Source organism: Anguilla anguilla, chromosome 5 (assembly GCF_013347855.1).
Source record: "Anguilla anguilla isolate fAngAng1 chromosome 5, fAngAng1.pri, whole genome shotgun sequence".
In the NCBI taxonomy this organism is placed as follows: domain Eukaryota; kingdom Metazoa; phylum Chordata; class Actinopteri; order Anguilliformes; family Anguillidae; genus Anguilla; species Anguilla anguilla.
In genome coordinates, this window is record NC_049205.1 from 60,586,056 (window position 1) to 60,608,555 (window position 22,500).

The 22,500-nt window shown below is 49.2% G+C and overlaps 3 protein-coding genes across 5 annotated transcripts in view; 2 read left to right on the forward strand and 1 right to left on the reverse strand.

The window, feature by feature from the left end:
* The window catches only part of LOC118228197 (nuclear factor 7, brain-like), a 9,956-nt gene extending 8,953 nt beyond the window's left edge, over positions 1-1,003 (forward strand). Inside the window, exon 8 of the mRNA XM_035419535.1 lies at positions 972-1,003. Within this exon, the coding sequence (XP_035275426.1) occupies positions 972-1,003 (32 nt within the window). The remainder of the gene's footprint in view (positions 1-971) is intronic.
* On the forward strand, positions 7-2,696 carry LOC118226751 (nuclear factor 7, brain-like). The gene is made up of 2 exons (XM_035416592.1): positions 7-1,096; positions 2,031-2,696. The coding sequence occupies exons 1-2, from the start codon at positions 1,075-1,077 to the stop codon at positions 2,609-2,611; spliced, it is 603 nt and encodes a 200-aa protein (XP_035272483.1). The 5' UTR covers positions 7-1,074; the 3' UTR covers positions 2,612-2,696.
* Positions 2,697-10,497: 7,801 nt separating this feature from the next.
* Positions 10,498-22,500, reverse strand: part of nrn1la (neuritin 1-like a) — a 38,253-nt gene continuing 26,250 nt past the window's right edge. For all 3 annotated transcript variants that reach the window (XM_035417019.1, XM_035417021.1, XM_035417020.1), the window contains exons 2-3: positions 15,136-15,286; positions 10,498-12,707 (exon numbers count right to left, since the gene is read on the reverse strand). In XM_035417019.1, the coding sequence (XP_035272910.1) occupies positions 12,416-12,707; positions 15,136-15,286 (443 nt within the window). In that variant the 3' untranslated portion in view covers positions 10,498-12,415. The remainder of the gene's footprint in view (positions 12,708-15,135; positions 15,287-22,500) is intronic.

Below are 22,500 nucleotides of genomic sequence, written 5' to 3' on the forward strand. Positions count from 1 at the left end.
ACCTCACTTTTTTGTTTGTCTCCGTTAACCACACCCTCTCAGGTGCTCCTTCCAAATGAGAAAATCGGAGAACGCTGTACTTAATCCCCTGAAGACTTAAAAAAAAAGAAGTTTTTGTAAAATTCTATGCCAGTATGTTCTAGAACTCTAGAGCTGCTTTCAGTTGTGATGGTTACATCAGCATTAGAATGTTCAGTTAAGAGCATTCTTATCACATTATTTGCAAAATTACACATTAAAGGGTTAAAAGCAAAACTGTTTTAAGTGTACAAAGTAACTTGTATAATAGTAGAGTACACAAAAATATTTACGTGTGTGCATTATTGCAGTAAAAATGTAATAAGTTTAAATTAGTCTTGCTAAAGTTGCAGTTAGTGGTGATGAGGCTGGTGGTGAGCAGAATGAGGTGGTCTTGGAGGAAGAGGAGTAAGAAGAGAATGAGTTTAATTAAATCAGTGATGACAATGAACTTGCTAGAAGTCATCACGGTTTCATCTTTGGCCTCTCTCCCACTCTCTGCTCGTTTGGTCTTGTCTTTCGTGAATACAATAACACTGAAATCCCTTTTCGCCGATTCGCGAGAGTAACACATGCGCCCATCCACACTGTGGGGCGAGCCGCTGCACTGAGAAATTATTCTCTCAGTCAAACCATTAAACCGTTTATGAAAATTATTTTTATTTTTATGACAAACCCCTGAATAACAGCCGAAGACTTCCCCCCTTATGAAACATTTTATTGCGAATCTAATGTGCGTCTAGTCCGGCATTGCTGCACACAGATAATTCGCTAATTGAGACAAGGTGATTGGTGCAAATAGAAAGCATATGTACACTCTGGCCCTCTGGAACAAAGTTGCCTGACCATGAGATCTAAATTTCAGGAGGGACAGTGAGGGTGTGTAGTTTTGTGTGTTTCCTGCGCCTGTTTCCTCCTAACGTGTCCCTTTCGCCCGTCTCTCCGTCCCGCAGGTTCAAATCTGAGGCGGATGACCTCCGCGTGACCCCGGACGGGCCCTGCTCTCTATTCCTGGGCCCTTACGAGTCTCACCTGCAGCTCTTTGTGTGGAAGGAGATGCTGCCGATGATCAGGCCAGGTGACCGCTGAGCAGCTGAGCGGCTGAGGTGGCTGGGGTTCACAGCGCGAGCGGGCGACCGAGCGACCGAGCGACCAAGCGAGCGACCGAGCTAGCGAGCGAGCGAGCGAGCGAGCGACCCAGCGAGCGACCGAGCGAGCGACCGAGCGACCGACCGACCAACCAAGCGAGCGACCGAGCTAGCGAGCGACCCAGCGAGCGACCCAGCGAGCGAGTGAGCGACCGACCAAGCGAGCGACCGAGCGAGCGAGCGAGCGACCGAGCGACCGACCGACCAACCAAGCGAGCGACCAACCAAGCGAGCGACCGACCAAGCGAGCGACCGAGCGACCGAGCTAGCGCTTTCTCCAAATGCTATTTTGAAACACTCACCCGCTCCGGAGAACTCACAGTTCTCATGCTCGGCGCCAATTAGGTGGATGTGTCTAAACTGCACCGGTAAAAACAGAACATTGTATTATTTTCAGACACACGAGCGTGGCTGCCTTCTCACATCCTCGAGTGATGAAACAGCCGTGCTTAATGCGCTGTCTGGTTTGCAGGGAAACAGCCGGCAGAGATTATCCGAACGTTCTGTTCTCCGCATTATTGTGTCCTCGATATTACCAGTTTTAATTGAACTGTAATGATCTACATTACATTCTCTTATGTTCTTAATATTACCAGTTTGTTATGAATTGAACTGTGATGATCTGCATTATTGTCTCTCATGTCCCTAATTAATATTATCAGTTTGTTATTAATTGAACTGTAACGATCTGCATTACGGTCTCTTATGTGCTTAATATTACCAGTTTGTTATTCATTGAACTGTAACGATCTGCATTACGGTCTCTTATGTGCTTAATTATTACCGGTTTGTTATTAACTGAACTGTGACGATTTCTAAAACGTCCCTTTGCTTTTTTGTCGCTTGTGTTTTGGGGCACGCCAGCTCCTGACAGCATAACCGTGGAGGACAACGACGACCCGGTTTTGAGAGTGTCGTGCGACCGCTCCAGCGTCAGGCACGTGGACCCGAGGTCCGCGGGCGCGTGGTCTTTCGGGAAGGGTCCCGAGTTCTCCATGTCCCACACGTGGAGCCGCGAGGCGTTCCGGTCCGGGCAGCACTACTGGGAGGTGACGGTTGGGCAGAAGACCCACTGGAGCCTCGGCCTGGACGCCGGTCCCCGCGGCAGCCGGGAGAGCGTCTGCCGGCTGAACGGCCGCTTCGGCAAGCTGCGGTTGAAGACGCGGCGGGAGGTGCCGCTGGACCTGGCCGCCGGGCCGCGCGTGGTCGGCACGTACCTGGACTGCGACAGGAAGCGCGTGGCCTTCTACGACGGCGACACCGCGGCCCTCATCGCCGCCGCCGCGTACGTCTCCGACGGGCCCCTGTACGCCTACTTCAACCCCGGCTTCTACCTCCAGGGGGAGAACGCGGACCCGCTGGCCGTTCGCCAGTACGGACGTCCCGACGCAGGTTCCTCGCGCTTAAGAGCTGAACCTCTGATTTTGCGCTCAGAGATCGTTTAAAAAAAAAACAAAACAAGAGCTGTTTTTGATATCAATCACATTATTATTATTATTATTTTTAATTCAAATCATCTTTCTGAAAACTGAAGTTTACACCGAAGACAGAATTGAGAGGATTAAATTTGTAGATACCTTAGTCTTTAATAGCTACTTCACTACCAGTGCTGTCCTTGCACAACATTTGAAATCATCACACGACTGTATGTCCTTTATGGTGTATGGAGGGCTATGTGATGATATTAAATGTACAGTATAGGCCAAAAGTATTAGGCCATGTGTGTTTTTAAAAAAATTACATTACATTACAGGCATTTGGCAGACGCTCTTATCCAGAGCGACGTACAACAAAGTGTATAACCATAACCAGGAACAAGTATGACGAAAACCCTAGAGAGAAGTACCGGTCCAAGTACAGGGAACAACCGCATAGTTCAACTTGGACCCTGATGGTTAAACTGATTAACAGTAACAACGAGAACGGCAACAACGCAATCTATGGAAAAATAAAAATAAATAAAAATACAATTAGTCGTTAAGACAGGCGCATCAACTAAGTCACCTATGAAACAGCTGCCTAGTTACAACCCTAAGTTTAGTCATTTACAGGGGGGAAGGGAGGGATGGGGAGAGGTGCAGCCTGAAGAGGTGGGTCTTCAGTCGTCGTTTGAAATGGGTCACAGTCTCAGCTGTTCTGACCTCCACAGGGAGGTCATTCCACCATCGTGGGGCCAGAACAGACAGGAGACGTGTTCTGGAAGTGCAGGTGCGAAGAGGGGGAGGTGCTAGGCGTCCTGAGGTAGCAGAACGGAGGGATCTGGCTGGCATGTAGGGTTTGAATATCTAAAAATCATTTTATAACAAATCTTTTGGTGTTTTTGTAGGTATAAATTGAAAAAAAAAAGTTTGTATTTTGGTTTGTTATTCAATAAACTGAATTATTCTCTAGAGTTGGTCAAATAAGTTTGTCCTGTACTGTATGTTTGTACAAACTTGCTTTAAATAGTTGAAATCAAGATGGCGTTTCATCTTTTCTGTGTTGAATTCCATTATGTTCAGAAACAGTATTTGTAATTGATTGCAATGTGGCTGGTAATTCAATAAAGAAACATTTTCCATTTTATTAATGAAAATGTGAATATTTCTTTATTGAGATAAACATTTTATTTATGTTCTGTAGTGTATGACTACTTACAGATAACGGAAAAAATAGTGCTCTTCAAAAGAAACAAAGATGTCAAGAGTTCTCATTTAGAAGTCAGTTTATGTTGTTATTATTATTTTATTATATCAGGCTCTTGTGTTGCAGCAAAGTTCCAAAGCACATCACCCAAACCCACAGAACTCACACACACACACACACACATGCGCACACACATACACACGCACACGTACCCACACACGCACACGCACACGCACACGCACACACACACACACACACACACACACACATGCGCACACACAAACGCACACGCACACACACACACACATGCGCACACACAAACGCACACACACACCATACAATTTGTCAAAGGTCACACTGCAATCCACACCCCCGCTAGGCTCCACCCACACACTTGGGGCGCCAAGAAATTGCTTCACTCCCCTCACGCTGGCTGACACAAGTGGATCAATAAGCTTCCGCGGATAACCTGACACATCTGGCAACCCAGAAGCCCTTTCTCATTTAACATCATGTTACACCTGCTCTGTATTTAGGAGGTAAACTTTCTTTTGTGTGAATAAAGGGAAACGTTTTACCTTTAATTTTTGGCCTGTTTTAAGATCATTTATCACGAAATAAGAATGCATATGCTTGTCGTTCTAATGCAGTTACCTTCCTTTATATGAGGCTCACATTTGTTTTAATTAACAAAATAAAACCGTAATCTTTAACTTTTTAAAGAAAAATAGGAGATGCGTAAGAAAAACATCTTACAACAACAAGGAATTAAGCGGCCCAAATTACATTAAGGGACTGATCTGAAAAAAAGGGGAACAGATGAGCAGTTGGCTTTCCTTTTGCATTTTTTTCCTTTTTGTTTTGTTTTTTATTTAAATTTTTCGTTGCTTTTTTTCAGACAGGCAAACGGCTCTGAAAGTGTGCCAGGGCAGAGAATCAAACCCAGGTCCATGGGAGTGGGGGGGGGGGGGGGGGGGGGACCTCACATATGGCTTGAGAGGCCGCTACGATCCAGACTGCGGAGGAAGACTCATCCAATGTGTTCCCCCGGTTAAACTAAGTCATGTGATATAAATCCTGATCAGTGAATCCTCCCACTTTTTGCATGATTCATTATCATGTGATACGCCTGTGTGGCCTGTACCTCTCTCTCTCTCTCTCTCTCTCTCTGTCTCATTCTCTCCCCCCTTCTCAATCTCCCTCTCTCTGTCTCTCCCTCCCTCCCTCTTCTTCTCTCTCCTCTACTCTCTCTGTTTGTCTGTATGTCTGTTTTGCTCTTTCCCCTCTCTCACTCTTTCTTCCCTCTCTCCCTGTTTCTTTCTCTCCCCTCTCTCACTCTTTCTCTCTCTCCCTCCCTCTCTGTCCATCTACATGTCTATTTTGCTCTCTCCCCTCTCTCACTCTCTCTTACCCCTTCTCCCTTTTTCTTTCTCTCCCCCACCTCTCTAACTCTCTCTTCCCCCTTCTCCCTTCTTCTTTCTCTCCCCCCCTTCTCTCTCTCTCTCTCTCTCTCTTTTTTTATGTGCCCCTGAAATCAGGCAGAATAAATAAAAAGTAAACTATTCAGAGCCTCGGGGAAGATTCTCGGATTCTTAATAACTGAGATTGCGACCATTTGTCAGGACCTGTTTGGGGACAGCGTTAAGATTTCCAGAGCGATAAATCACTTCTTTTTTTCCTGCTCGCTTTTTTAAATGTCTAACACTTGTGTGGTTTCTTTTTTTTAGGGGGGGGGGGGCACATTGGCTCTGGGCCATGTTAACAGGAGGCTCTCTGTACTGTTGTTTTTACGCTATCCTGCACGGGTCCCATGCCCATTGTGAAGTCAGTGGAGCGGGCACTTTTCTGATGATTTCTGGAGTGCGCTTGCAAAACCGCGTCCTGTTCGACCAAACATGCTGTTATCAACTAAAAACTCCTCAACGCAGCGGCAGAGCGCAAAAAGAACAAATAACCATCATCCTATACCTGGCGTCCTGCTTAAATAGTTTCTAGCTTCCTATCATGTGGAATCCTACGTTCCAGTTTGTTCAGGAGTTCTACAGCTATGGTTCTGAGCAAAGACAATCAAGAGGAACAAGACGCTGTACATCACATTCGGTTGGGGCGTTCGTGTCAGAACCAAGATGTGCAACGGTATATCTCGTACATTAAAAGGTAGCAATTAGATTTTCTTCTCATGCTGAATATTACATCACCGGAGCTGCTCGTCATCACCGGAGCTCCTCATCGCTTCACTTAAGGTTGCTTAGCGACCTGTAGAGCGTCTGAAGAAGCTTCACAGCCGAGTGAGGCAGGAGCACCAAGTGTGTGTATAGCACGCCTGGGGCTGTTTTTAACAGTCTGTCCATCCAGCCCCCTCCCCCCCCGCGCCGGCAGCTGCCAGGGGTCGCGGCAGCACGTCAGGCTCGGATGAAGGTTCCGGAACTCTCCCGGGTGAGCCCAGGTGAGAATGCCTGGAGGGTCCGCAGAGCCGGCCTCTCACATCTCACTCTGTTTGATTTCAGGGGTTTCTTATCTTACCACCAAACCCCGAACCCATCCCCACCCACCCCACCACACACCCCCGACCCCCCCCACCAACAACCAACCCCCCTGCCCCCCCCCCCCACATCACCCACCCCAAACCCCACCTGCCACCTACCCCAACCCCACCCCCCCCGCCCCCACCGCACTCCCGTCTGAATCAAAGGAGAGGGGCGGCTTTGTAGAAGAACAAAGCAGACGCTGTGCTCTGCTGCGCAGGACCGCCGCGGCTGCTTTGATTGATTCCCCGCGTCAATATTTCATATTTAATTCCTGCGCGTTCGGCTGCAGCTCGGCTCGGGGCCGCTGATTGGGTTTCAGAGGTGTGGGGTTTATGGAGCTGGAGTTGGGGGGGGGGTGGGGGGTGGGGTGGCCCTTCAGCCGGGGCTGCTGACAGCTACCCGGGACGGGGAGGGGGGGCGGGGTGGGGGGAATGGAAACCGAAATACTTTCCCTTTCTCCTTTCCACCGTTTGATTATCACGCCGACCAATCACCTGAGAGAAGACAGGCGTTCCCTCAGTCATGAGACTTAAATTTAAACAGATTTTTTAAAATGTCAAATTTTGTACCGTCAGTCAGAATCCGTTGCTGCGGTGCTTCTCCAGCGTCCAAAAAAATCTACACGGCAAAACGGTTAAAAATGGCCTGTTTGATGGCCTGTATCTCCCTCTCTCTCTCTCTCTCTCTCTCTCACTCTCCCCTCTCTCACTCTCTCCTTCCCCTTCTCCCTTTTTCTTTCACCCCCCCCCCCTCCTCAAAAAAAAAAGAAACTCTTCAGTTCTGCCGCGGACTCACAAACACAGTTACGATTTAAACGGCGCTGAGCGCCTCGACTGCGCGGCTGAGGTGATGTAACCCTTCCCAGCATGCCTTTGGGGGATCAGCCGGGGAGACTGTATGTACAGTACAGCTCGTGGATGTACACCGTGTACTCACAGGGGGGGGCAGATGCACAGCTCACCCACGGGAGAAGGGCAGACAACCTGTTGCCTCGCGTTATGCCAAACACGTTCAGTCAGTTTGCGCGCTCCACACGCTACCCAGCACGACCGGGCGAAGCGATGGAGACCGAGTGAAAATACACCCTATCAAGAGTAAAATGAACTCCGTCAGGGGTTGATGCAGCACCGAACACTTTGTCACTTTGTGGTTAACTTGCATTACATTACATTACAGGCGTTTGGCAGACGCTCTTATCCAGAGCGACGTACAACAAAGTGTATAACCATAACCAGGAACAAGTATGACGAAACCCCTAGAGAGAAGTACCGGTCCAAGTGCAGGGAACAACCGCACAGTTCAACTTGGACCCTGAAGGTTAAACTGATTAACACTAACACACAACGAGAACGTTTCATTAGCGCTTCAGCGATGTCGCACGGACGCTCTCCAGTCTGGTAATACGGTTCACCAGGTCTAGCGCTGAATCATCTCACACAGCTCAAAGACGGATGTCCTTATGTCTCCCTACAGCAGCCAATCGCTTCTGGATAACAGCGTCCGCTAAAGGAAATGTGAACGTGAACTTTGACCCCCCTGCTCGAAATGCGTTTGGGGAGACGGGCGGGGGGTTGGGGGGGGGGGGGGGGGTTGTGTCCCGCCATGTCAGCGGGACACAGCGCGGGTGGCGGCGGCGGCGGCGGCGATGGCGGCCGTGTCCTTAGCGGGCGCTCTTCACTGCGATGGAGAACAGCTGTCGAGCCGCGGCGTCGGGGGGGAGGGGCTAAATACCATCAAACGCGCCGGCTTCTCTCTGATCAATCAGGTGGCATTAGGATTACGGCGTACTGCGCTGGCCTGGTGAATTATGGGAAGGGAAGGGAAGGAAGGGGGGAGGCTGGATAAGGGGGGGGGGGGGGGAGCGATGCTTGCCCAGGAATAAATCTGTCCTGAGATTAGCATTGCTACACTGCAGAACACACGGGATCCCTGAGTTACACCACATGCAAACACACACACACTCACATACACACACACATGCAAACACACACACACTCACATACACACACACATGCAAACACACACACACCCCCATACACGCACACATGCAAACACACACACACTCACATACACACACACATGCAAACACACACACACACCCCCATACACGCACACATGCAAACACACACACACTCACATACACACACACATGCAAACACACACACACACCCTCATACACGCACACATGCAAACACACACACACACCCCCATACACGCACACATGCAAACACACACACACTCACATACACGCACACATGCAAACACACACACACACCCCCACACACGCACACATGCAAACACACACACACTCACATACACACACACATGCAAACACACACACACACCCCCATACACGCACACATGCAAACACACACACACTCACATACACACACTCGCTCTCTCTCACAAGCATACACACACGCACACATGCAAACACACACACACTCATATACACACACCTGCTCTCTCTCACAAGCATACACACACGCACACATGCAAACACACACACACTCACATACACACACTCGCTCTCTCTCACAAGCATACACACACGCACACATGCAAACACACACACACAAACCCATACACGCACACATGCAAACACACACACACTCACATACACGCACTCGCTCTCTCTCACAAGCATACACACACGCACATGCACGCACCCATACACGCACACATGCAAACACAGACACACACACATACACACACTATCTCTCTCTCTATCTCTCTCATATACACACACACACACACACACACACACACGGCATGATTCCATTCCACACTCAATGAATTAAAAAGGAAAATGCATTTTCAGACCTACCTACTTCCCTTTTATGTCTGATCCACTGGGGAAAAACCCTAGTGCTATTTGTGTGTGCTTGTGTGAGAGAGAGAGAAAGATAGAGAGAAGAGAGAGAGTGTGATGTGTGTGAAGCTTTGTGTGTGTGCTGGTGTGTGTACAGGTCTGTGCATGTCTGGGTATATATATCGGTGTGTTGTACGTAGATCTGTGTGCATGTACGTGAGCAGAGGGTGGGGGGGGGTTGGGATTGATTGTTTTAAACATATGTGGAGCTCAATAAAAGTGTGTGAGTGTGTGTGTGCATGCGTGTGACTGTGTATGTGTGCATGTATGTGTATGTGTGTGTGCATGTGTGTGCGTGTGTATGTGTGTGTGTGCGTGTGTGTGACTGTGTATGAGTGCGTGTGTGTATGTGTGCGTGTGTGTGACTGTGTGTGTGTGCATGTGTGTGTGTGCGTGTGTGTGTGCATGTGTGTGTGTGCGTGTGTGCATGTGTGTATGTGTGTGTGCGTGTGTGTGTGTGTGAGTGTGTGTGAGTGTGTGTGTGTGCATGTGTGTGTGTGTGCGTGTGTGTGTGCATGTGTGTGTGTGCGTGTGTGCGTGTGTGTATGTGTGTGTGTGTGTGTGTGTGTGTGTGCGTGTGTGTGTGTGTACTGAACTGGGAAGGGATTTCCATCCCACTAAGCGAGGGCCGCTCTCTGTTTACTGGAGCAGCTGTCAGGTATGAAATATTAATGAGCACAGAGGTGTGGAAGCACAGATATAATAATGTGATATAAAGCAGGAATATGGAGTCAGGGAGTGGAGTACTTGCACATTACTCACACACACACACACACACACACACTACACCACAAATTTCATACTACATGCACACACACACACACACACTACAGCACAATGTACTCACATATTACACACACTACAGCACAAAGTACTCACACTACACCATGTGTGGGTATGGGTAATGTTATTATTTTTTTACACTGTGTAATGCTGGTTATTGGATACTGCTGGGCCATTCACTGAAATGCCACGTGCAGTACACAAGACAGCGCGTGATTGGCTGAAATACTCTTCAAGGGCCAGTGCAGTTTGGTGGTCATTCAAGGTCATTCGGCATCATTCAGTCCATTTTCCATTTACCATCCCCACACGCAGTTACCAGGTAGTCACAGGTTCCAAAGGCTGCGAAACCCCAAACGGGTCTGACATTTACTTTTTTGGGGGGTGTTTTTTGCACTTTATCCCACCTACCAGTGATTTTCCATGCATTCCCACGAGAAGTGACCGCGTGAGACGGGGCATTTCAGTTCGTACCGATAGAGAGTGCAACACTTTTTTCGATTGAGAGAGAGCAACAGGAAACTCGAGTCACCACCATTTATTCATTTTTTATAAATGTAATAAATATTTTTTTTCCCATACAGATAGAATTTCCAAACAGAAGAGAGAGAAAACAATACACAGTAATTTTCTTGAAAGTACAAACTATCGGAATGAATGAACAGCCCGATCGCATTTCGCTTTGCGAGTCTTATTCCGCGCTTTGATGGCGAACATTGATCTACCGATGAAACACATACACGATCCTCACGGAGAAAGCGCTCGTAGCGTCGTCACAGAAACATAGCTTTGAACACAAGAGCCGATAGCTGATCAATATATAAGCCGCGGATGAATGGTATGCCGATTCTGGGCGTCGCCAGGGCTGCGTTTTCGGCCAGTTAGCAACACGGCGACCTTGAGAAGACTCTTTTCATCTCCGTCCCCCTGAATAAACATTCTCTTTCAGGCTGAGGGGTTTGATGGACAACCCTTTACAACAATAGAACACAGGCACACACACACACACACAAAAAACTTCAAAGGGAAGGGCCTGGAATGCGATAGAGACTTCTATGGAATTCTCCCCATTCTCTCGGAATGTCTGTCTTTCTCCTTTTTGACTCTGAAAAAGGTTTCACTTTTGCAATACACGAGGGTGCAGGGCACTGCACGTCGATCGAACGCAAAATATGCAGCACGCGCTATTTATGCGGTAAAAGCTGAACGTTCTGAATAAACCGATAAAATCGAATTTCTCTCTGAAGACTCCGTGAGTTACGGAGTTGCCAAGTGGTTGCAACCTTGCGTTTCAATAAAAGCTCCTCAAATGGCGCGAATATATATATATATATATATATATCTATGAAAAATATCTGACAACCTTCCTAAAAAGGGAGACTTAAACAATATTCTATATACATATGCACATTTTTGTTATCTTCATGTTGTTCTATTCATTATAATTGATGAAATAATCAATAGTAAAATCGATTATTACATAAAATATTTAAATTCAAATTGATATGTACTTTATGGGGTCATTCTTGTATATAGTTATCTGTTATTTGAATATCGGAATATACAGCATTTTGAAATATATTTTATACTGTGCCAATTTACAGTGCGTCATTACTGTATATTTTACAATGTAGTATCTACAGACAGAATAAATATATACATTCTGAATCCAGCACATTCACCATTTTTAAAAATATGTTTTCCATGCGACAAACTCTGTGAATCATCGTCTGTGAAAGCTCAAATTAAACAGTGCTGAGGTAAATAAATAACTGTAGCAGTGAGGAGAGCCAAACTAGTACAAGCGCACATTAAAACAGAAAGACCTACACCTACACATTGCAGACCAGCTCGGGACGTAAAGATGTGAACTTTGTACATTTATATTTCAGTGACTGATAATAATCTGATTTTTTTTTTTTTTTTTTACAATATGTACATTAATTACAAAACAATCCAAATAAATAAGCACAATTTCAGGTTCCTGGGCTGAGAAAAAGCACAAAATGATGCTTTGGCTATCAGAATATGAAGTTTAAATCAACCTTAATCTTAGAGGAATAAAACTTGTTTCTTCCTGCGTGGTGTGCTGAATTGGTGTAGTGAATTCACAATGTCCTGAAGTCCACACTGATCAGCTGTAACTGAAATGATGAGAGTGTGTTTTATCACTGCTGTTATATTGTGTGTGTGTGTGCGTGAGTGTGTGTGCACGTGCGTGTGTCTGCGTGTGTGTGCGTGTTTATGTGTGTATGTGCCAGCATGTGTGAGCGCATTAATGTTTGATGCCAAATTGAATCGAGAAGTCAGCACTCACACAGCAAGCTCAGACTGGAAAAATCACAAATTGAATCACCGATGAAACATGACACCTTTCCTGTGCTCTTATTCCCTTCCTGTCTGAGGTCGGCCCGTCAGAAGAAGCTCCGCCCCCCTCTCGCTTACATCACGGCCAGCAGCGCCAGCAGGGACAGGCAGGCGGGGAGGAACAGGGCGTGGGCGGGGCCAAGCGCGTGGGCGTGGCCCTTCAGGGACTCCTGATTGGTCTCCTCTTGGGTGGGCGGGCTCTGCACGGTGGTGATTGGCTGGGCCCGGTTGGCGCACATGTCGTACAGGTTGCCGGAGAACTGCATCTTCTTGGACTCCTGCCGCAGGGAGTCCCACACGGCCGCCGCCTCCTCCGGGCATCCCGCCAAAACCGCGCTCGCGCAGGTGTGGAACTCATCCCACGACCTGTAGGGGGCAGCAAAAGGGCGCCGGGGCGGCAATGTGGTATAATGGGTAAGGAACTGGTCTTGCAACCTAAAGGTCACAGGTTTGATTCCCCGGTAGGACACAGCCACTGTAACCCTTGAGCAAGGTGCTTAACCTGCATTGCTTCAGTATTTATCCAGCTGTATAAATGGATGCAGTGTAAATGCTCTAAAAAAGTTTGTGTAAGTCACTCTGGACAAAAGCATCTGCTAAATGCCTGTAATGTAATGTAACCTTTTGCTTAAAAAAATGTATTTCACTTCAGCCAAAAATTTATCATTTATCCCCTACCCCTGAACCCCCCCCCCAAAGTCTTGCAAAAGCCACTGCGTGGGAACTTCAGAAAGTGAAGTCTCCTCATACTGGAGTAAACCGGCTGATCCCACAGTAAACTGAGCTGTTCCAGTAGCAGACCGGCCCTTCCTCGGGGTGAACGAGCCAGTCTGCTACTGGAGGGGCCGTTTGTGAGGTCAGAGAGACGCCCATAGAAGCCGGATGGGTGGACTGGGAGGTGCCACATCGCTGGGAGAGGGTTTGGGCTAAAGGAGGGGGCCGGCCGTCTCCTCTACCTCTGACTGTGAAGCCTTGGGACGGGGACGCGGGCAAGGCCGTAACTGCCATTGAGAACACCAAGGTCACGTGCTTGGTTTTAGTTTTTTCTGTCTGTTTCCAAAGCCTAAATTTATTTTCATTCTTGAGTGAGGAAATTAGCTGAAATTAATTTAGGAGGGGAATGAACGGTCTTTAATATTTTCCTCAAATTGAAGCCTAATCTAGAGGCTTCTATGTGCAGCAGTTACACCCTAAAATGCATCCTCAATGAAATGACTAAATCCTTTGCACCTACTCCTTGCATGGCATAGGCTGGAGGTAGTGTGTGCATGTGACTGCGTGTGTGTGTGTGTGTGTGTGCACATGCATGTGTGTGTGTGCGCGTGTGTGTGCAGGTATGTGTGTGTGTGTGCACGCATGTGCGTGTCTGTGTGTGTGTGCATGTGTCTGTGTGTGTACGTGCACATGTGTGTGTGTGTGTGTGTGTGTGCACATGTGAGTGTGTGTGTGTGTGTGTATGTGTGTGTGTGTGCGCGCATGTGAGTGTGTGTTTGGGCCTTCCATGTGGGCTCTGCAATAGACCCATGAATCTGTAACACACTGGTGATCCCGCTGGACCAGCAGTGACCTGATGATAAAAGTGAGTGTGTGTGTGCGCACGCATGTGTGTGCGTGTGTGTGCACGTGTGTGTGTGTGTGTGTGTGTGTGTGTGTGTGTGTGTGTGTGTGTGTGTGTGCACATGTGCATGCGTGTGTGTGTGTGTGTGTGTATGTGTGTATGTGTGTGGGCCTCCCATGTGGGCTCTGCAATAGACCCATGAATCTGTAACACACTGGTGATCCCGCTGGACCAGCAGTGACCTGATGATAAAAGTGAGTGTGTGTGTGTGTGAGTGTGTGCGCACGCATGTGTGTGCGCGTGTGTGTGTGCGTGTGTGTATGTGTGTATGTGTGTGGGCCTCCCATGTGGGCTCTGCAATAGGCCCATGAATCTGTAACACACTGGTGATCCCGCTGGACCAGCAGTGACCTGATGATAAATTACAGATGTGTGTATATATAGAAAAGCAGGAAGACGTGCAGATAGAGAGAGCCTACATTTTTAATTAAGCACTCTCTGTCACAGTCAGGAGCAGAGGGACGGGAAGGGCGGGGGACGGGGGGGCACGGTCTCTGTTAGAGTCAGGAGCCGGGGGGGGGAGTGGGGGGGTGGGGGGTGGTCACAGTAGGGGAGGGGGCATCAAGTTTGGGGGGGGGGGGGCTAACAGGGCAATAGTGCGGCAGCTTCAATGACCTCTTCACACAGAGGGAAAAAGAGAGAGAACAGAGTGGAGGACGGACAAGTGGGAAGAGGAATGAAAAGAGAAAGAGTGAAGAGAGAAAGATAAAGAGGAAGAGGGAGAAGAAACAAGAGAGGAGAGAGCAAAGGCTTTTCCCGAGCATCGCGTGTCACAGCGATCCAGCTTAGCTCCATCTGGCTCGTCACTAAAACATGAAGCGCTAGGCGTCGAGAGAGAGGGTGAGAGGGAGGAAGGGAGGGAGGGAGGGAGGGAAGGAGAGAGAGGGAGGGAGGGAGAGGGAGAAGGAGAGGCACCTCTGGTCCGATTTCCAAATGGGGCATTGAGGGGGCAAGATGTGTGTGTGTGCGAGTGTGTGTCTGTGTGTGTATGTGTGTGTGCATGTTCATGTGTGTGTGCGTGTGCGTGTGTATGTGCATGTGTGTGTGTGCCTGTGTATGTGCATGCGTGTGTGTGTGTGTGTGTGTGTGTGTGCGTGTGTGTGTGTGCGTGTGTGAGTGTGCATGTGTGAGTGTGTGTGTGTGTGCGCATGTGTGTGTGTGTCTCCGGAGACCCACCTGCAGATGGAGTCTATCTCCTGCGGGCTCTCCTCTCTCTGGACGCTGTTGGACATGCTGTCCCCCAGGGCCAGCAGACACTGGGCGAAGCCCCTGTAGATGGAGCCGCACTTCCTGGTACTGGCAGTCATGGCGGGGCTCAGGCCCAGCACTGCAACACACAGGAAAGAGTCACAGTCAGAGCCGCGGTGCCTCGTGTCCCTCACGGCTTCCCGTAGTCAAGCGCATTGACCAGGAACTGTTCGCTGAGTTACAGGCATAATGATGGGGTGCAAGAGAAGTGCTGCTAAAAACGAACGACCACAGTGTCATTCTGTCTGCTGCAAGAACTGAGAATACACTCACACACACACACACACACACACACACACACACATACACACACGCACACACGCACGCACGCACGCACGCACGCACACACACGCTAGCACACACACACACGCACACACGCGCACACACACACACACACACACAGGCTAGCACACACACACTAGCACACACACACACACACACACACACACACACACGCACATCCTCTCCATCACAGGTACACTCACAAACACCCTCAAGACGGGGGCACTGAGTAAACTCTCCCAGTGAGAGAGAGAGAGAGAGAGAGAGAAGAGAGAGGGAGAGAGAGGGAGAGAAGGAGAGAGAGGGAGAGAGGGGAAGAGAAGGAAAGAGAGGAAGGGAGAGAGGGGGGAGAAACAGAGAGAGGCCAAGTGGTTGTCACCATCCCAGGTGTAGTAGTTCTCACCTGCTGTGCGTGTGTGTGTGTGTGTGTGTGTGTGTGTGTGTGCTTGCGTGCGTGTATGTGTGTGCGTGCAAGAAGGATGTGCGTGACATAACATCCCACGCCATTTCCACTCTCTCTGTCTCGCACGGGCATCCCCAAACCCCTATCCACCCGCCCTCACCACCCAACCCACGACCTGCATCGTCTAGACAACAAGACTGCCCCGTTACCCCGGAGACGCCGATGGAACCAGCCTTCTCACGGACACGACCGAAAAAAAACCCCAACGGCCAAAAAAATGGAACGCTCAGAACAGGCCGGGACTGCCCCCCCCTCAGCCCCGAGGGCAAGCTCCGCCCCCACACCTGCACCCGCAGGTGAAGTCACCCCCGCCCCCCCATGTAATTACGAACGTAATTAGCCGTCCTGTCCCGGGACAGTTTGGGCTACGCCTCAGGGCGCTGCCCCCGCCCCCCTGCCATGTCAACACAGGTGCTGAGGGCTGCTTTTCAAACTAAAAAAAAAAAAACTCCCAGCGGACTGCCCCCCCCCCCCCACACACCCCCACCCCATTACACAACACCCTGCCCATATAGCAAAACATCACCTTTGGGTGTTGCGCAGGCTAATGCATTAAGCCCCCGGACTCAGTGCTCGATGTGCCATTACCTCAGCACAGAGAGCGCAGGCGGAGAGGGGAAGGGGCGCCTCTATGCGCGGTGAATAGGGCACGCTAGCCCCGCATGCTAACGGAGAGGAAACGCATCATCACACCCACCACGCACATTCACCAGGACAGAGAGAGCGAGAGAGAGAGAGAGAGAGGGGGGGATAGAGAGAGAATGAGACAGAGAGACAGAGAGGGCGAGACACAGAGAGAGAATGAGACAGAGAGACAGAGAGGGAGAGACACAGAGAGAGAATGAGACAGAGAGAGAGACAGAGAGAGAGAAAAAGGGGACATACATCTGTCCACAAAAAGAGTGACGTGGCGTGATAGTGAAGTGGCAATTAGTCTAACGGTACTGATACATGCAGTGTCCTTGAGAGTGTGAGTGTGTGTGTGTGTGTGTGTGTGTGTGTGTGTGTGTGAACGTGTGTCAGACATGCTACAAAGAGGGGACATAAAACAACTGGGACAAACACCTGACCACACACAAACACAAACACAAACACACACACATTCGTGCAGGGTCACTGTAAACTCAACATGTTTTCGTAAATGTTGTTTTTTAAGTAAAAAGGGATGGGCATTACCTTGAATAACTGTTTTGCGATTCTCTATGTAAACTGTATCAGGCCCTATCAAATGAACATTGGAAAAAGCTGTCTCTTTGCCCCCTGCTGTTTCTTTAACATCCATCTCAGACTCAGCAGCAGTCCTTACTAACCCAAGGCTGACCGGTAAATATGGTCTGATGTAAACATCATCATTCTCACAGCCAGCCTGGTTAAGAGCACGATGACACAAGAATGGCCACCTTAGCAAGTGGAGTCTGAGAAGGACACAGAGTTTCCTGCCTGTAAACTTGTGCAAGCTACGCAGCTATAAAAACTATTTTATTTTTTTATTTAGTCAATAAAAATAAAAAGTTATGAATCTTTAAAAGTGGGGAAATTTCAGTTAAAAAAAAAAAAAAAAAACCTTGCCGCTGTCTGTACACATGCGCGAAAGTAACGAAGTCATGAACGGTCACAATACCAAATAGCCCCCCCCCCCCCTTTTAGCTTACCTATTTATTGATAACGAGCGACGAAAGAAATCAATAGATAAATAAAAAAACAACCAGCCGTGTTGACAACAATGCCACGGGGGAGACGGTAACGGAAGTAAATCCGAGGACGTTAATTGGTCCGGACAGCGAACGGGCTGCCGCCGGCGCGAGCTGCTCGCAGACGCGGGAAAGACTTGATTAATATTTGATGGCTTTCTTTTCCCCCCACTCGTTCGTTCCGTGCCGTGGATTATATTGATTTCCTGTGAAGTTTTTTTAGCAGGGTCACAGGATTATTGGTTTCATTCAACCCCATAAAGAATTAATGAAGACCCAGAGAGTGAGGGAGAGGACTGCAATGTGTGTAGACAGACAGAGAGAGAGAGAGAGAGAGAGAGAGAGAGAGAGAGAGAGAGAGACTAAGAGAAGGTTGATATACCAGTGCTTATCATTTCAACTTGGCAACGTGATTTCCATATTCGTATTTATTCTTTTAAACTATTTATGTTCATATTTGTCTCGCAAATGTGCAAAATATGAGTGTCTCATGTGTTCTTTTGCTGTTTGTTGCTTGGTCAGTTTTGCTATATGCTGTCATGCTAATAAAGCATTTCAGAATTGAGAGACAGAATGTGCAGTGAGGGATAGAGGGAAAGGGAGAGAGAGGGATGGACAGAAGCTGAGGAGCTGAGGAGGAGAGACCAGGAAGAAGCACGTAAGAGAGGGAGGGAAAAAGTTGGAATGAGAGATTTTTTAAAAATAAAATAAAAATTTGGAAATTAAACAGTTCAGGTTATGGGTGATGTTAACAGGTCTACAAGCACCCCCCCCCCCCCCATCCCAGCTCTGAGCATGTGCCACAGACACATTTACAGACAGCAGAATAACAGACGGCGAAACACTGTCCCCACGCTGCCTTCCAATCCCAGCATGCAGTGTGTTATCCAGCTCCAACAATCAAGCTTTCCTAATCAGCCTCTGTGTGGCCTAACACCCCATCCCACCCCCCCACCCCCCACCCTCAGTCCTAATGGGTTACACACACAGCGCGGGAGAGATGAGAGATGAGGAGCTTTGCGCAAGCTTCATTTTTATGCCAGGATGTAAATATTTAATCCATACAGTTGAAAGCCTGATGGGGAGAGGTGAGGAGGGGGAGGGGGAGGGGGAGGGGGAAGGGGGGGGGGGGGGCAGCTTCTTTAAATAGCTCCTGCAGGGATGCCAGGGTGGAGTTATGGGGCAGGAGGGAGAGGGGAAGCGAAGGGTTAATATAGTAACGTGCCAAGAGAGCACAGCGGTGCTGGAACATCTCAGCCCTCCTGTTTCCGTCCACTACTTACCAGGGTGGGGGGGAGGGGGAGGGGGGGGGAGGGGGAGGAGGGGGAGGAGGGGGGAGGAAGGAGGGGAGGAGGGGGAGGAGGAGGAGGAGGAGGGGGAGGAGGGGGGAGGAAGGAGGGGAGGAGGGGGAGGAGGAGGAGGAGGAGGGGGAGGAGGGGGGAGGAAGGAGGGGAGGAGGGGGAGGAGGAGAAGGAGGGGGAGAAGGAGGGGAAGAGGAGGAGAATGGAAGAAAAGGAGGGAGGAGGAAGAAGAGGGGGGGAGGAGGGGGAGGAGAAGAAGAAGAAGGAGTGGAAGAAGAAAAAATAAAAAGGAGAAGAGGAAGATGAAGAAGAAGAGCAGCCATATCATATCACAGTATCATGAAAGACTTTGATACTGCCTCCCTGCTCCGCTCCATCCTTACTCTCTCTCTCTCACTCTCTCGTCCTCTCTTTTTCTTTCTCTCTCTCCGAATCGGATTTTCCCTTTCCCTCTCCGCCGCTCAATTAAATTCAAATTCAAATTCAAGTTGCTTTATTGACATGAAACGTAAACTTCAGATATTGCAAAAGCCTAAAGAACACAATTTTTGGTATTAATAGATCGAGAATTGCTGAAGCATAAGAATGCCAATAAAAAATAAAAATAAAAAGGTAAATAAATAAACAGGGGAACATCGGCGCATGCATAATCAGTGTGCCTGTGCGTAGAAATGCAGGAGGTCACTCAGTCGACTAGCTCTTAATCCTCTCTCTCTCACACATTAAAGAGCTCGAGGCAGTGAGTGAGAGATTGATGCAGTGTGTTGGTCTGCCTGCGGGGGGGGAGGGTGGGAGGTTGTGGGTAATATGTGGGGAGGGGGGGGTTTAGGGCCACTTTACCCAGCTAGAGCCGTCTAGAGCCTTGCGAATAATCATTACCCATAATCCTCCAGCGGACCCCGTCTTGTCTGACCCACGGTGGATTCAGTGATGGGTGTCGGGATCAGAGCGCGTGCCTCCTGACCCCGTCCCGCTGCCCCCCCACCCCCACCCCCACCCCCACCAGGATTAACACTGATTTGTCCATTCATTTAAAGCACCAGAGTCCGGAGGCGTTGAGCGCTAAATCAGATGCCGTGGCCATGTTCAACTGGAGCCTATCCCAGCAGACACTGGGAGAAAGGCCGCAACACGTCCTGGACAGGTCACCAATCCACACACCATTCACTTACACACTCATACCGAGAGCACAACTTAGACTCTATGCTTAGCCTGACCTGCATGTCTTTGGACTGTGGGAGGAACCCGGAGTGCTTGGTGGGAACCCAGTAGCTACGGATCTTGTTGAGCTGCTAGGTCAGGTGTGCCAAATTAAAACCTACAAGGATGGTAGATTTTCAGGAACAGGATTGGTTACTACTCATGTCAATCATGTTGTGCTCATACTGTGTAAACACCAGCAGTGTGGGATGAGGGGCGTGGTTTAAAAGGCAGGACTTTCCATCAGCTGTTCCCCCTGGAATTTTCCTGCGTCTTTGCATTGAGCTCCACAGAGCAAGGACACATAACAGGAGGATAAGCAGGGCTGGAGGATCATGGGAAAGCAATATACTATGTGTTTGTGTGTGTGTGCTTGTGTGTTTATCCGCATGTGTGTGCGTGTGTGTGTCTGCGTATGTGCGTGTATGTGTGTGCTTGTGGTTTTGTGTGTGTGTATTTGTTTGCGTGTGTTTATGTGTGTGTGTGTGTGTGTGCGTGTGTTCGTTTGTGCGTGCATACGCTTGAGTGTGTGATTGTGTGTGTGCATGTCTGTGTGTGTGTGTTTGTTTGTGCGTGCATACGCTTGAGTGTGCTCTTGTGTGTTTGCATACGTGTGTGTGATTGTGTGTGTGCATGTGTGCATGCATGCATGTGTGTGTGTGCGTGTTTGTGAGTGAGACAGATGGGTTTTTCTGATGCCCGCTACCTCAGGAGCCCCACACTGAAGCCCGACGGAGAGCGACTCATAAATTAAGATAATTCACCTGGACCCTGACCCCACCCACCACCATCGCAGCACAAAGGGGACGAATTCGCAAACCCTCTGAGTGAGCATAAAAATAGAAGAAGAGAAAAACAGAACAGAAGAGAAAATAAAGGGATGGAAGCAGGCAGGTGGGCGGGCGCCGATGTGTTTTTTTATTTGTCATCTTTTGGCCTTGGGCAGGAAAGCTGGGAGACCATTTTGTTAATGAGAGAGCGTGCGAGCGAGCTAAAAAAAAAAATTAAAAAAAAACTCCAATTCCCAGAGGTCTCTTTTCTGCTTGCCGCACAGGAACACATTCACCTTTCATTCATTTAACACAGGTGCTCCTCCCCCCCCCCCCCCCCCCCCCCCGCAGCATGGATAAGCCAGCGTTGGAAAAAAAAGAAAGAATAAATAAAGCTAGAAACCATCTCGGACTGAAGCAGTGCATTCTGGGTAGTAACAGTTCACATCAATTTTCTGTGTCCCGTTTGCAGCCATGACCCGGTCGGCCCACACAGCACCAGTCACAAACAGTCAACCACCCTGCGCGACCAATCAAGGTCTGTGGCTGACAGGTCAAAGGTCACTGGTCCCTAATACTCAATTACGTCTTAATAATCGAGTGACCGGGCTGTGACACACACGGGGGCCTTTAGCGAAAACAGACGGTTCCAAGTGCGCCTTTGACACCAGGTTCAAACGCGTAGTAAGAAGGCACATCGACTGGCTCTAAAAACGACATTTTAAAACGCTGACAGTGCCTGCAAAAATAAGAAATAAAATGTGAACATCGAGGGTCCCGCGGAAGACAGATGCGTTTAATACCCAGACCGCGGCGAGGCGGACTCCTCATCGAGGGGGGGCGGACCGCCGGCTGACGGGAGAGCAGTTTCGAGAAACCCGAGGTCTCTCGAAGCCGAAAGATATCCGGGCCGGGGTGGTGGGGGGGGGCAGAAGAAAGAACATTACCCACCGAAATTAAACTAATATATTTAATCATCCCGGTCACTTTTCAATTTGCGAGGGCCCAGAGACCTCGTGGACTCTGGCAACGGCCTTCTGCTTTTGAACAGGGCACTCTGCACCAAGGCCTGATTCTGAGAGAGAGCCAGAGACAGGAACGGGAGGGAAGGAGGGAGGGGGGAGGGGGGGGTTTACTATGGTAACTGAGGACACTGTTTCTACGGCGATCCATTGTTAAGGAGGGCTGGATTAATGAAGCCTTTGGTGACATCGTTGCGTGCGAGCAGAGCGAGAGAACGAATTCCCTCTGCACCTTTCACACAGAGAGAGAGAAAGAGAGAGGGAGAGAGGGAGAGAGAGAGACAGACAGAGGGAGACAGAGAAAAGAAACAAGGTGGTGAGTGGGTGTGCAGAGGAGGGGGAGGGGGGGAGGGGGGAGGGCCTAAAGGTGAAAAAATAAAAAATACAAAACAACACCTGATAATTAGCTGCAGAAACCCGAGTCCCGTTTTCATATTATCAGCCGGCCTCCCCGCATTCCTGCCGTTTCACACCAGAGGTCCCCGGTAACCGGAACCAAAGTGGGAAGCAGGACTCTGGGGTGGGCGGGCGGCGGGGGGCCGGGGGGGCCTGGGGGGGGTGGGG

Bases quoted from the DNA above. Each gene is read 5' to 3' on its own strand.
- LOC118226751 (XM_035416592.1), top strand. From the start codon at position 1,075: ATGCTGCCGATGATCAGGCCAG. The intron at 1,097-2,030 runs GTGACCGCTGAG...GGGGCACGCCAG, and splicing joins GCTGCCGATGATCAGGCCAG to CTCCTGACAGCATAACCGTG.